The sequence below is a fragment of the Cyprinodon variegatus genome, unplaced genomic scaffold (assembly GCF_000732505.1).
Source record: "Cyprinodon variegatus isolate N-32 unplaced genomic scaffold, C_variegatus-1.0 Scaffold220, whole genome shotgun sequence".
Taxonomy (NCBI): domain Eukaryota; kingdom Metazoa; phylum Chordata; class Actinopteri; order Cyprinodontiformes; family Cyprinodontidae; genus Cyprinodon; species Cyprinodon variegatus.
Genome location: NW_015150673.1, coordinates 63,129 through 78,848, shown reverse-complemented (window position 1 = coordinate 78,848; position 15,720 = coordinate 63,129). Strand labels below are relative to the sequence as shown.

At 39.5% G+C, this 15,720-nt stretch overlaps 1 protein-coding gene across 1 annotated transcript in view; it reads left to right on the top strand.

Annotated features, from left to right (window-relative positions):
• The window catches only part of kiaa0355 (KIAA0355 ortholog), a 41,501-nt gene that overhangs the window by 21,964 nt on the left and 3,817 nt on the right, over positions 1–15,720 (top strand). The window contains exons 3-11 of the mRNA XM_015380719.1: positions 7,850–8,062; positions 8,813–8,953; positions 9,452–9,547; positions 9,683–9,844; positions 10,943–11,101; positions 12,423–12,520; positions 13,005–13,130; positions 13,236–14,296; positions 14,928–15,093. Coding sequence (XP_015236205.1) covers positions 7,850–8,062; positions 8,813–8,953; positions 9,452–9,547; positions 9,683–9,844; positions 10,943–11,101; positions 12,423–12,520; positions 13,005–13,130; positions 13,236–14,296; positions 14,928–15,093 — 2,222 coding nt within the window. The remainder of the gene's footprint in view (positions 1–7,849; positions 8,063–8,812; positions 8,954–9,451; positions 9,548–9,682; positions 9,845–10,942; positions 11,102–12,422; positions 12,521–13,004; positions 13,131–13,235; positions 14,297–14,927; positions 15,094–15,720) is intronic.

Below are 15,720 nucleotides of genomic sequence, written 5' to 3'. Positions count from 1 at the left end.
AAAAATAAAGAAAAATCTAAACTACTCAACTAGTTCACAAACTTTCAAGCAGCACTGTAATTGTCCTAATTGGGGACTCTGTTGGAATGAGTGCAGCATAGCATCACATACATGTTATATCTTACTCATGTTTTATCTTTGGGATGCTGTGCTAAGAGGCTTAGGCTGTCATAAGGCGGACTCTATGAATGAGTGTTTCCTGGTTTAAATAGGGCTCTTACGCCCAGTGTCAGCATCTCTGAGGGTGAGGCGTGAAAAACAAGAGGGATGTGAGAATAGCCGCCACATTTTGCTACCATAAAGACTGCACCGTATCTGCAGGCTTGCATTTGATGATATGGAGGCGGATATTGTACGCTGAGGTTACTTCTTTGGAGAATAAACAATATATTAACTAAATGGGTTTAAAACAACAAAGTTTAAATGGGATATAGGTATGGCTGGAACATCTAATCTGACTAATTGTGATTAATTGATTATTGAAATAATTTTCAACTAATTTAGTAATCGATTATTCATTAACTGGAGTATAGAGACTCTAAAACATGCCTTTAGCTGACAGGGTGACCCACTCAGAGCAGTAAGTATACCAAGATTGTAAAAAAATATGAAACATTTTGCATTTAAGATGAAAAAAAAAGGTTTGTCTGTCAATATACTCTAAGCAGAACTCCTTCATTGGAAAAGGTTGTTCCACCTGGTTTAATTTAGTTAAAAATCTTCTCTAAGGAATCTTTGACTAGCCAACAATAAATTGAAAAACAAATTGACAGATTAATCCGTTTGCAAAATAATCAAAAGTTAGTTGAAGTCCTAGACTAGGCAGTCTTGTTCATTTCTAATGACATCCAGGGCATTTTATATATTGCACTCTATGAATGGGGGCGACGCAGATTAGATCAGATTAGGAGGGAGGTCCCCTAGAAACCGCTGTTTGATCTTTTGTTCTAGATCTTGATTACCGGTACATTCAGCCCACTTAAAGCTTAGGTCACTGGGTTCATGAAGTCAGGTTGAACAAGTTATGTTGACACTGTCAAGCCTTGAGCATGGGATCATTACAGTTTACTACATCAGTCTTCAAGGGGCCCCAGCAACATCTGGGCCAAATGATTCATAAGTTTAAAGCATTTTACAACTCGCTTTGGCTTTCAAAGGTCCCAATATCAGTTAACTACAGAATTTTTCTGAATTTGAGTCTTTATTATTAGTAATCAACGTTTTTTTTTATTATTATTGTTCATGTTTTTGAATACAATGTGTTTGGAGCTTTTTGCACTTCTAAGTTGGCACCAAATCCTAGTAGCCTCTGGATTTTAAGACATGCAAGATGACCTGTGATGCTCTGCCCCGTTCCACAGATTAAGCTTTTGTGATGGATAAAGACACTTTGGATTAAGTAGATACGGCTAAGACCGAAAGTTACAGTGATTTTATTTTAAACTTGGAGAGCACTAAAAAGTAATCTTGATTTCAGAGATTAAATGAGACGGAATATCTTTACTTTCTGATTAGTGTTAAACAAGTACCACAGTATATTTGAATAGATACAATAATCTTGACACTCCATAGAAAAAATTGCATACAGAGCAATTCCAAAATTGAAAATATTAAAAATGTCATTTATAATATTTTATGTAGTGGAAGACATTAAATAGAATAATTACACACAGGCTGTTTTTCAAGCTTCGGTTTCCCTTAATTATGATTTTTTTTTTTCTTAAAATTGATAAAAAGATAAATAAGGATTACTTTTAAAAGGTACATTTAATATACAAAACATCCATGTTTGCTATGCTTATTTCAGCTAACGATTGCTTGTGGTGGTTAATTGTGTAATACATCTGTTAAATGAATAAATAAAAGATAACTCTTATTATATATGTCAATACGTCAAAATAAGACATATACATTTTTATGTCTGCTGCAATGTAGGGATGGGCCATATGTCTTAAAAATATAATCTCAGAGCTTTTCAAACCAAATACTATGAACTTTTGATTTTTTTTTATTTTTATTTTTTTAGATTTATATATTTACGTTTCTTCCCTAGGTTTCATACAAATGACAATATCTTGCCTTTATTATCTTTACCAACAGAACATTTGTTTCAGTCATTGATTGCATCATAAAATAATCTAAGCTGTCCAAGTTGCTCAGAAAATGGCCTCCCAACATTTCATTGGTGAATTTGCACAGCAGCCAATCCTGTTGTCTGTCAAATCTCCCACCTTTGAATAGATAAAGCTGAAAAAATAAAATAAATTTAAACATGGTGCAACACCAGGCTGTGAAATAGTTAAATAGCTACTGAATGGTCATCTGATTTTAACAAATATAATTATTATTGAAAAACATTTTAACATCAGATCTAAAAATTTTCTATTAGATATGTTTCAAATTGTATTTTAATCATCACATTTAAAGATATTTATCAAGGGACTGGTGTTGGATTGCCTTTGATTTTGGCCCTCTGTGCGACAGCAAAATGTAGTAAAACATCTTAATCCAGTCTGCATTGCTACAAAATAAGAGCAGCCGTTGGTTTGTATGGTTAAAACATCACAATATAAAACAAAATTATGAGGGATGTGTTTTAATTTTCCCTTTCATGATGAAGTATCTTAAAACCAAACTATCAATTTGCAGCCATGGGATGCACAGCAGCAGCCAGGACTGTTGAAGGATTGCAGAATCTGTGTGGATGTGGCTGAGCCCAAACAGGAAACACTTCTGCACCGCAGTCAGTTAATCTGACTCTTTGTGGTTGTGGATATGCACAGATAAATATTAGAGGAAAGCCAAGTCTGTGAAAGTTTAGACCGCATAGCTTGGAACTTGCACTTGGTGTCTGGACCCTGGCATTTATAGCACATTTGTTTCAGTAGAAATGGATGGCTCGGTTATAAGCTGGAATAACTTTTATAAAAACCACTCTGTATATACAATAATATTATGTCAGTAAATTAAGACTTTCTCAAAAAAATGTAAACAAGAACAGTGGATGGAAACAGTCATGGTATTTTGCTTTTTACCCAAAGAGAGAAAGTTGCCCAGTGAAATGGACTTCATTAGGGAACCGCATGGCTGGGTGGTGACTCATCTGCAGCCAATGGTTTGCATTCACTTTTTTCCTTCTCAGTGTTTATTTTTATAAAAACAAAGACATGTTGAATAAAATTTAGATTCAGGCTTTAATATCAGATATAAAAGATGCATGAATGTTTGAGTTCCTCATTCATGGAACGTGTCTGTTAAATGGTCAGACTGTGAGGTCCTCAAAATGAACCAAATAGATTTTTGAGTGTGGGGAGTTGTGGTATGTGAAGCTTTTCTCTTTCTTTCCTTCTTTTGCTCAAGTCTCCCTTTTCTCTTTTTTTCTTTTCTATTGAAGGAATGTGGCTCTCTGGCAGCTCAGAGGGACAATGCTGCCAAATATGCATGAAAATGTCCTTCTTTGTAGGGTCTGTTTGAGAAACATTTAAGTTTGCAGCTCTGAAATATGACCTAAGGCAGACAGAACTGGGGAGGCATTATGGCCGTCTGAAAAACACACGCTCATCCCCGTGGTCAACCTAATTGGCCTGCAGCTTCCAACATCCTTTTTCATAAATTGTTAGGCTTACCTTTATTAGGTATTTTTAGGTTTGATCTGTTTTTAGAGAAGCGGAGAATTATTTTTGGTTGTAATTTCCTTTGACCTATTTTGCTGATACTTTAATATTTTGAGGAACATGTACATAAATAATATGCTGTGTGCAATTTTTTTAATAAAAAATTACCACTAAAATAGGAACTGAAATAAAAGTAAAAGAGTTGCTTCACAGGCTGGTGTTGCAGCATTTCTTAGCTAATTTCAAAGTTTAAATGAGAAAAGTTACGATTTAACTGGATTCTAGTGTAAATTTTTGGTCCTGTTACTTTTGAACAAGTAAGATTAGAATTTTGGGAAAAGTTGTATAAATAAATTTAGGGGTGTCCCGATCCCATATTAATATCAGATATCAGTCCAAAATTAGCCAAAGAAATAATATTGGCTAATATTAGCACAATGATAAAATTTAAAACGCATTGATTAATACTAAATGTGTCAGTTGTTCTCATACCTACTATTGTTGACTATTGTCCTCTGTTTTAGTCATATTACTTGATCAAGGCTTTTCTAACATTACACATTGCTAAATAAGTTATAAAAGCATGTATGATTTGTGCTAATGTCGTATTGGGTCAGTGTCGGTCAATTCTCGAAGCTGCAATATCTTTATTGTATCGGAAATGAAAACTTTAAAGCAGGACGCCCCCATAAATAACAGGAAATTTGTTTTTGACGCTGTTTTCCATAGTGCTCTTCCATCTAGATATAAATGTTTGGAAAAATAACCTTAGTCTTTTATTGCTCTTTAAGTTGATGAGAAGCTGTTGTGGTCAGGATAGAAGTATTGTCAAAATCCTGGCAGAGGAAACGTGAACATACAGGAGCTCCTGGGATATTTTTTGGGGGGGCAGATTAACACTTGCATTAATGATGTCTTGATAAAAATGTATTTCTTAACAACGTGAAGTGTAAAGAGGGATATCCCCATATAGCTTTACTCAAAATATTTCCAAGTTTTCTGAAGATAAAACCTAAGAGATGGACCAGGAGTTTCCATTACCTGGAGTATAGTCTTTGCTGGTTGCATTTATTTATTTTTACATGGAAATCTTATGTAAATCATGAGATTTAAATTTTATTTTTAAAAAGCATAAAAGGGATTACAAATTGTTTTTAGAGTTCTCAAGATGGGACAAAGAAGGAGTATACTTTAGCAGCAGGGGCCCTAAAACAGATCCAACACCATAATGAAATTACCTTGATTAAGACCTCATTTCTGGTACCTTGACTCAGTTTCTCAGCCCATCAATCCTGATTGGTTAGTTGACTATCAAAGGCTGGAGACAGGCCCGGGATGCACAGGACAGAACAGTAAACTGCATCATGCTGTATGGGAATATCTTTTTTTAATTAATGAGAGATGTTTTGGTTGAACAACCTTTAAGAGTTTAGTGAAATTTGGAGTGGCAGTTAACTTGGTTAAATGTCAATTCAAAGATGGGTCTGGAGCTGCTAACATGAAATAAGATCAGAGGGTCTCCAACCCCACCATGCAGTCATCTTGTTATCATAAAAACATCCTTTTAGCGATCTGGGTCTCATTATCATCTCAAGCTAAGACTCTGTGTTCTGATAGTGCAGGTGTTCTCAGAAAATGGACGTCTTGAGGTGATGGATTCCTGAGTGGCCTTGTTTGGTAGCAGAAGGGGCCAACAGCGGCTTGGCTGCTGCTCTCCTTATTTCTCATATTTTCCATGTCTGTGTAAAATACTGCGCAGCCAATAACATGTGTTAGCCATTATCTGTGTTGCGGCCATGTCCTCCTTTTTCTTTTCTGTTTGCTTGGCTATTGTAGGCTTTCACACACTTGGACTAGTTTTTGATCCGGGTGCAGTTGTGCATTTTATCTTAATGAGAATGCTGCAGCCTGTGATATGAGCCTAAATGCCTCATTATTAGGCTGAATGTCTCCTTGCGTGTGAGAAGCTATCAAACAGAGCTTGATTCTATTTCATTAAAAGACATTATGTACTGACAGTATTGCTGCAAAATCCATAATGAAATGAAGTTCAACAAGTTTACCCAAACTGTCTTCATTCTATGGGGGGAAAAGTGTTGTTGTGACCTTATTAGATCAAAAAATAACTGTAATTAAACAAGTTTAGAAAAGCATAGGTTCTGTTTTAGGACAGGGTTAGTCTAGTGAGTGAAATACGACGTGTCCGACAACATAAAGTAGGTAATCATCCCCAGAGGACCGCTTCATGATGTGAGCAAGTGCTATCTTCTAGTTGAATATATATATATATATATATATATATATATAGAGAGAGAGAGAGAGAAAATAAATTGGAAGTAAATAAGCTGGTATATATGGTTTTAGAAGCATCCCTAGATTAGAAAGATTTTCTATTTTGTCTTTGCCCAGACAGCGTAGTAAAAAAAAAAAGATGGCCGACAGACTACTGAAATGCCCCGGTTGGAATAACAAAAAATCGAATGAGGCTGCAAAATTCCTCTGTCAGTAATGAATCCGTAAGCTTTGTTATGATAACAATGAAACTTCCAACAAGTGGAATTATATGCCTCCCCTTATTTACGCGGCACAATTATGGTTCTCATGAAGTCCGGTGCTGAGGCCTGAAAGTGGCTGTGTCCTGTTGTTTCTGCCCGCTGTCAGAACACGACAGCATGTTTCCGTCCTCACAGCTCAGCAAATCTCTTGAGATATTTTCAGCAAGTACCTGAAAAAAGAAAAACCCTGTGACCATGGTGGGCCCTGTGGTGTCCTGTTTCTCCTCCACTAACCAGCAAACAAGGCAGAGCTACTCTCTCAGCAGCCAAACACAGTTTGGATGTTTTTCCAAATAGTTTCCAGAATGATGTACAGACACAATCAAAAGAGCAACGTAGGGATTATTGTTAAAAATAAAGTGAAAAATGTTTCCTTCATCTTGTTGTGGATATAGTCAAGGCCTCAGATCCAAGAGAGTTTCTCCATGGCAAAAAGAGTTGAAGTCTAAAAGATGTGGCATATTTGTAGCTGGTCCTTTTTTGAGAATGTCTCCACCATATTTGAAACCTTTCCTCTTTCCAAAATACCTAATTTCAGTCAAATTGGATTGAGAGCTTTTATGAATATCAGTTTCAACCTTTTTGTTTTTCATATTTTAAAATGTTCTTCATTCTTAATCTAAACTATTGTTGCTCTAATGGATTTTGTTGTTTATTTTAAAAATTTTTATTCTGAACCATCTTAAGTGCAGTTCACTATAACAGCTTTACTGTCTCTACTGACAGAAATAATCCACACAGCATGATGCTGCCCCTACCATGTTTTTTGCATATAGAATAAAACATTTAGTGTTTTGACACTTCCGATTAGAACTTTTTTATTTAAATATTTGCTCTGAAATTTTTATGCTGGAATTTTCCTCCAATGGTGGATTATTTTTTTTCCTCCCAATCTTTGACATATTAATCTGAAGTGATTCTTCCACCTGAGCTCTAGATGTATGCAGCTCGTCCAGAGCTGCATGGCATTCCACAGTTTGCACACTCTTTTATTCTCCATCAGGGAATATGTAGCAATGCTGTGCTTTGTCTAAAATCTAAATAAATAAGACCAGTTAGTTGTTTTACTATGACGAAACGTGAAAGTAGGTCACTAAGTGCCGAATCATTTTGAAAGCACTGTATGGTAAGAAAGGAGTAAAAGCATTACTATCTCCTAAATAACCTGAGCTGATTAGATGGAAAGGGCAATGGCCTCAGAGGAAGACTTGCTTTTGAATGATTCATAGCCTTATCATTAGACGGATTAGTGGTATGACAGTCTGCTGACTGTCATGTGGCTACAGATGTTGGCAAATGTGATGATTCAGCGTTTAATGGTGCAAAACTGTTGGAAAACATTGTCAAGAGAGAAAAAAAGCATGTTTTCAGTCTTCTGTAATTAAAAAATACAGAGAATAAGGTTTGTTTTACAGCAAAATGTCATCAGTCATTAACAAGTAAACCTGAAAATCTTAGTTCTACCGTGATTTAGATTTCTTTTATTTTTAACATATTTTGATTTGAATTTCATAATGGTAAATTTTTTATCAGAAAACAAACCATGCAGTACATCATGTATTCTCCTGGTTGTTTCCATGGTTTCTAACAATGTCTCTTCAGCAGTCCTGCCTCATGTTGTAAAAAGTGTTTTCCTGATGATGTTCGTAGCGGTTAACGCCTGCTTTTGTGTCTGTCCAGGTGCTGGGTCGGTGCTTCGTCACAGTGATGCAGGTCCATTTCCAGTTTCTTTCACAAGCGTTGCAAAAGGTCCAGCCTGTGGCCCAGAACTGCCTGGCAGAGGCTCTTGCTCAGGCTCAAGAGCGCTGCGTCAACGCCCGCTCCCAAAGCTCCGACCTGGGGCCCCTAACGGAGCTGGAAGAAGCCTCTCGCTCATGGAAAGGTGCAGCTGAGGTATGCAGCCACTAGGCCAGGAGTCTTTCCAGGTCCTAGGCCATGGAAACACTGGGTTTGTCGTATGAGGTCAAAAAGCAGCTTGTTATACATTCCTGATGAACACTAGCTGTGAGATTTCCAGCCACAATTTCCTATTTCCTCTCTGCCAGGCTGCAGCGCGTCTGTGAACCTGCATAGCTTTGACTGCGCCCCTCTAATTCTAGCCTGTTCTGTAAAAGGAGCCGACTAATCCTCAGGCTAATCAGCCTCTCTGGCTCCCATTCAAGTCTAGTTGTATAAAGAGGAGTACATAGTAAAGTAGTAGGTTGATTGATCTGTTAAACCCTGACATGGTAAATGATGGCCTTGGAAGAAACAAGGACTGCATATAGGGCACAGAGGCTGTTTTTAAATCCATCCATTTTTTCCCTCATGCTTTATCCCTGATGGGGTCGCAAGGGGTGCCGGTGCCTATCTCCAGCTGTCTACGGGTGAGAGGCGGGGTACACCCTGGACAGGTCACCAGTCTATCTCAGGGCATCAGAGACAAACACACTCAAACCTAAGGAGAATTTAGAAAGGCCAATTAACCTAACAGTCATATTTCAAATCACTTTAAAAAAAAAACAACAACTTTGTTCTCTAAAACGGTATCTGACAAGATTCATGCAGCTAAAGTGTTTATTTTACTTAATGTAGAAATATCAGATACCTTAAGATGTGTAAGCAGAACGTTAAACTAGTTAAAATCTGCTGTTATGCCTTCAGGCCACAGCTCGGCTGAGAGAAAGAGGCCGGGACGGCTGCCTGGCTGGCCTCCAGGTTCAGCAGCTCTTTTGCTCCAACAACACCACCATCCCTGAACACCAGCTGAAGGAGCTCAACATGAAGATTGACAGCGCTTTACAAGTACGCCTGCAGCCGCTTCATCAAACCTAAGTTTACTTCACAAACTCCTGCTGTTACAGTGCGTGGATTTATTAGGGCATCAACAAAAGATAATTTCATTTAGGAATTTTTCAGTGTTTTTATATACTTGAAAACTCCTAATCCTGTTTTTCCAGAAATCTACGTAGAACAAAAGACCAATACAGAATTTTATAAATAAATAGCCGTCTACAAAGGGATTTCCAGTCCTCTTTAGGCTGCATTTATCTATTTTGGCACCATGTTTTTTTTTCTTACTCAACTTTTCATGAATATGTCTTGATCCAGCACTGTTTGGGCAGCTGTATTGCTATGTTTTTGTAAAATACAACATTACAGTAATCAATTTTAAAAAAAGAGATTAATTTTAGTTTTAGGGTACAATAATGAAAAGCAACAGGAAAAAATGTCTAAAATCTATCCCTCAAATATTCAGTATTGGTGTATTTACTCTGCTGCTGGTGTTTCCTCCCCATCAAGGCCTACAGAGCAGCTCTGGAAAGCCTGGGCCATAGTGAGTATGCACTGAAGGCCGGCTTTCATCTCAACCCTAAAGCTGTGGAGGCTGCCTTACAGGTAGAAACTGTTTTCAAAATGTTTTAAAATTGTTTAAGCAGATTGGAGATCAGTTGGATGCTGTTTGCAAACTAACTCCAAGCTTACCACCATGGTGGATTTTTTTGTAACGTGTTTGGCCTGTTTTATGTGAAGGGCTGCTGCAATGAGGCTGAGGCTCAGCAGGCAGGCAGGAGGCAGACCCCCTCCCAGCCCATCCAGTGTGAGCTTCCCACCATCCCTGTGCAGATCGGCTCCCACTTCCTGAAAGGGGTCTCCTTCAATGAGTCAGCAGCTGAAAACCTCAAACTGAAAACGGTACCGCCTGTTTTTTGTTTTTATTTACAGAAATTTATCAAAGCGTAGAGTTGTTTGTATATAAGTTTGATTTATGGTCCTAAAGGGTTTGATAATGTCTCTTTGTCATGTTCACAGTTTATTTAAAGCAAACTCTATTTTTAAATGTCTTCAATGTTTTTGAGGAATGTTTCAATTTCCTGTTGCAACAAGAACCACCTCAGTCAATACCAAGTTTTCCACTTATCGTCGTACTGACAGACATTTGAACATTTCTTCTGTTGTGTCGTAACAACAAACACAAGAAGTTGTGTTGAATCTTTTAATCTGATTGTAAAGGCGTGCGTAAACATAACTAAAAGTTGGAATTCAAAGTAGAAAAGTTGGTGTCACACGAACCCAGCTTTGAGTATTTACACGATACGATGTCAGCATGATTCATACGTAACGTTATTACTTATTTCATAATGTGATGATAAAAAGGCTTGATCAAACTAGTTTTCTCAAACAGAAAATAGTAGTTAAAAGCATCAGGTATAAGAAAAATGACCCATTTCTTATTTACCGAAGTGTTACATAAACTTTAAAACAAATTGGATAGAAGCAAAGTATTTCTGTTAACTTTCTAACGTCAGAGGTATTTGTACTGCTGCAGTTTTTTTATTGTTATTAGTTATAATAGGACTAGAATTAGCTGTGGTTTTCAAATAGCCACGGTTGTGCAAAAAATGATGCATTTTAAGCTCAATGTTTAAACAGCAGCCGGTTATTGTTTGCTCTATTTTAATCCTCCAGAAATATTTTCAAACTGCTCATAATAAAAGAATAAGTAAAAAGTGTTCGAGCCCTTTTTCATCCAGCTGATGAATAGATGCTCCATTAGAGCTTTTTCCACCATCCAATTAAAAATGATCCAAATTGTAGGATTTATATTACAATCTTGATCACGTGGCTGTTTAAACCAGAATATCGGCCGGCTAACTGGAGGACTGCTATGTGGATACCAGTTTTCTTCCTATGGAGACGGCAACAAAAACCAATCAACCACAGCCAGTTTAACATCATCAGATGTTTAAAAGGAGGCATCCAAACTGACGTCCATGCGTGTTTTGTCTGCAGCAAACAATGCTTCAGCTCATTAAAGATCTGCTGGGACAGAACGGAATGACCCCCAGGGACGAGTCTCCGGTCACTGAAGTCCTCAATCAGGTTTGCCCATCCAGCTGGAGGGGGGCCTGTAAGACGGCGGTCCAGCTGCTGTTCGCTCAGGCCGGTCTGGTGAGAAGCAAACCTCTGGAGTTCATTGCTCCTAACTTTGTAGAAAATCTGTTAAGTGGTCATTCTTACAAACAGGTCTCTGGAAATAGTTACTGAATCCTTGGTGTTGCTCTGAGTTTCTTATCTTTGTCTTCATTGTTATTTAAATTGGTAACAGAGGAGCAGGACTCTAATGGCTTCAAGGTGTAAACAAACACCAGAGAAACAAAAGAAGAAGAAAACATTCCTGCAGCATCATAATGCAGGAAAGGCTTGCCTGGACGGGTCCATGAACAAAGCTCCTCTGCTTTTTAGCATTTACTTTTCCCTTTTTACTGTTAAAGAAGGAATGAAAAGGAAGCTGGGTCATTGTTGTGTTTAGGTTAGTTTTTTTCTCCTCTGTTTGGTGGGTTAAAGCTGAGTTCCCATCAAGCCTTCCCAGCGGAGCTCGAACTGTAAAACAATCTTTGATGAATGAGTCTTTAGCATTAGCTCCTTATCCCAGCCTTTCGTCTTTAAGCTGCAAATAGACACCACTTCATGCAAATGATCAGTTCCCAACTTCTTAAAAAACCCTGCACTTAGTGGAACACTTGCTGTCAGTGCAGCAGAGCTCACAGGACAATAACCGGAACACTGCTGGAAACTGTATAATGTCTATATAAGAGAATCTCTTAAAATGGTTTCCATGATAAATGGCAGTAGTAGTACTGTTTATTCAGAGGACTGAGAATCACAGGACTTCCATGTTTGGTGCTAGATTGAAAACTGAAATCTTAACTTTAATTCTTTTAAATTGTTCAGAATATATAAAAATATGTATAAACTGCATCATGACACAGAATCAGAAGACAAACATGTTTTTAACATGAATTTCTGGTGAATTATCTGTGCTGCTCTCTTTAGGGGGAAAAAATACCACTAAGCAGGTTTTTAAAGGATACACCTGCTCTACAAAAACAATAGTCATTTCCTGTAAAACAGGAAACGGGCTCCTCCCTACTTCCCTCCCTCTCTGTGACCCAGCTTGTATGGGTTTCGAGGAGCCAAGGCTACTTTTAGAGAACTTGGAAATAGATGGAACATTTGCTCACAGCAAGCAGAAAGAAATGACGATTGTCTGGTTAGAAGCTTTAGGTTTTTCACCTTGAAGTCGCCTCTCTCTGCTCAGGAGACACCAGCTGCTAGTGAGTTAGCATTATTGAAGGAAACTGCTGTCATTCATAATGATTTAGCTTATTACTGCAATATGTTAATGATCTTTGAAGATAATTGATATGTGGTTGTAAAACCTTTAAAAGCATCATTACATTGTTTTTTTTTTCTTTCCATGTCCCAAAAGGTGGTTGTTGATACAGCTCAGATTGAAAATAAGGAAGCCTACGCTCCACACATCACTCTGGAGGGATCCAAGGTGGTGGTCCAGGTCCCCTCGACATGGTGGGTCTATCCACACACACTGATGGATGTTTTTGGTCACTTGCACACCTCCTAAAATTGGAGTCACTCGCTTCCCTCAGTGAGGTCTAGAAGCACAAGATTTATAACCAGCCGATCAAAGATGTTACCAAGTGGCAGTACATCTCATTTAGGCAATTTGGCATTTGACCAATCGGATGAGACCTTGGGTGAGATTTTACTACCCACTGTAAATTAAGTTGGAAAGGGTTCATAAGTTAAAAAGTTGAACATTGAAGTGAACAAGTAAAAACAAAAAAACAGTTCCTGTAGCAGCATTAATGTTTTAAGGTAAAATAACGTTTCCGTCCCTGTTTTTCATGTATTTCTTAGACTTCTTTTAACCATTTTAGTGTGAGAGTTAGTTTCTGTTAATTACATTGTTTGTTACATTTGTTTGTTTTTTTTTCAAATTATTTCACTGCCCTTTAAAATGTTGATGTTTTGCCGTCTTGTTATCGGTCAGGTGTCTGAAGGAGGACCCTGCCACTATGTCCCTGCTCCAGCGGAGCCTGGACCCAGAGAAGACGCTTGGATTGGTCGATGTTCTTTACACAGCAGTGTTTGACATGAACCGATGGAAAGAAAGAAAGTAAGGGGATGTTGAATAATTTCCTTCCCCCATGAAAGTAGTTTTTCCTTGCTCTGATAAGCCCGGAACGCTGTGAGTAACGGGTTGTGTCTTTCTCCGAACCAGGGAGCAGACTTTGCCGACAATTCAGATACAGCTGCAGCGGGAAAGCCCAGAATACGTCGGCCAGGCAGACCTGCCTACAGGCAACAGCTCCAAAACCTCCAGCGGGTTGCCAAAAACTATATCTAAACTGACTTCCAAGTTTGCCAAGAAGGTCTCATCCAGCTCCAACAGCGGAGGCAGCTACTCCATCCCCAGCACTCCATCCCGCAGCATGCTTTCCAGTGGTAGCTCTGACGACAAGTCCAAAGGCCTCGGGCACAGCAACGGGAGGCTTCAGAGCGCCGTAACGATGGGCGGCTTATCCAGCGGCCCCGACGCCAACCAGCAGAACCAGCTGGCTAACGGCTCAGTGTGCGACGACCAGGGGATGAACCTTCCCACCGACCAGGAGATGCAAGATGTCATTGACTTTCTCTCAGGATTCAACATGGGCAAATCCCAGCAGGCCTCCCCCCTGGTGAAGAGGAGGAACTCTGTGGCCTCTGCTAACCCTGCGGAGCTCAAGCCCCCAAGTGGTCATCCACCAGCTTCCCAGTCTGTTTCTTACACATCCAGCTCCCTGCCTCAACCTCAGCCTCCATCAGTGCAGAAGCAGCAGACACAGCCTCAATCCCAGCCCCCCCCACCCCAGCAGCAGCAGCAGCCTGCCCCTCCTCCTCCTCAGCAGCCCTCCCCACCTGCCCTGCAGTACTATCAGCACCTGCTGCAGCCCATCACCCAGCAACAGGCCCCACCTCCCCAGCAGACCCCACCGCAGGTTCTACCACAGCAGAGGGTGGCGAACAAGTGGCTCGCCACCTCAGGGCAACAGTCTGCAGCACAAGCCCCGCCGGCGGGCCTGTCACCCTTAGGCCCCATCAACCAGTGGGGATCCCCCGGGCTGCCGGATCTGAGCTCGGACCTGTACAGTCTGGGCCTGGACAGCACCTACATGGAGAGCGTTATCTCCGCTATGCTGGGTCAGAAGCCACAGGGGCCCCGCAACAACACCTGGCCCAACAGGGACCAGAGTGAGGGGATGTTTGGAGTCCTGGGAGACACGCTACCCTTTGACCCTGCAGGTGAGGCCAGCAGCAACAACACACAAGTGCTGTTTAGATCTTAAAATAAAAATGAACTGGATGCTACAAGTAAATAAAGCAGAAACACAGTGATTGGGATCAATTCTGTAAAGTTCACAAGGTTTGTTTGTTTTAAGTGGAACTTTGAAATCCAAACCACTGAATATTTTTTTTTTTCTGCCCAATAGAAGTTTTCTCAGCTAAAGTGAAACCTTTCTCAGCTCACTAAAGGAAATTAGTTTGCAGAGCTTCAGTTCAATAAACAAGGAGGGTCTGCATACAGAATATCTGATGCTCATCACTAACAGAATCTTAGAGCCATTTAGTAAACATGTCTGTAATTATCCACTTCCTGATTTAAAGGATCTATCAGGATCCACAGAGCAGCTGTTTTTCTGCATCATCTGGGTGTGATGATAGATGGAGGTAATGTGCTGAGTTGGGCTTGTCTGTTTCTCTCTTTGACAGCAGCTGAAGCCCAGTGTTCAGAGTTGACTTATGGCTTTTGTAATTTTTCCTGCCGTCGTCGACAGTCTGGCTGCTGGGTGCCAAAGAGAAAAGCTGAGAGAGTCAGAAACTAATGTGCGTTTATCCCCCCTCATCTTTTTTTTTCTTTTTTTTTCACGCACAGTTGGCTCTGACCCAGAGTTTGCACGTTATGTGGCCGGCGTCAGTCAGGCCATGCAGCAGAAACGGCAGGTGCAGCAAATCCGTCGCCCCAGCAACACGCGCAGCAACTGGCCGATGCCCGATGAGCAGCACAGGACCTGGTCCCATCCGGAGTACTTTAATGAGGGGTGGGTATCTGCAAAACACAAGGGAACTTTTTTCCCAAATAAAGGTTTAAACTGTACCATTCAGTGGTGAGATTTAGGGCTTCAACTGATGATTATTTTGATAATTATGTTTAATTGATTAATAATCAGATAGGAAAAGGTTCCTTAAAGATTTTTTTACAGGTGAAATTAAAGCTTTTTTTTCTTTCTTTCTTAAATGCAAAGTAATAATATATATTTCACAGTTTTGGTATAATTACTCCTTTAAGTGGGTTTCTCTATCAGCTAAAGACATGTTTTATAATCTATATACTCCAGGTAATGATTAATCGATGAGTTAATTAGTTGACCATCATTTCAATAATCGATTATTTACAATTATTGTGTCAGCCCTAGTGAGATTATTAGAAAATATAGCCCCATTTACACTAGCCTTGAAAAACCGATCCATGCCGAGACCGGTCCGAGTTCGGATCAGTTAACCAGGCCGAGCTCGGTTCTGACTAGGGGTGGGTATTTGCAAAGAAGTCATGATTCGATTCGAATCACGATTCACATGCCCCGATGTGATTCTATCACGATGCATCATGATACTTGAAATATTGCGATGCATTGCGATATTTTCCCTGAACACTGTAAGAAAAAGAT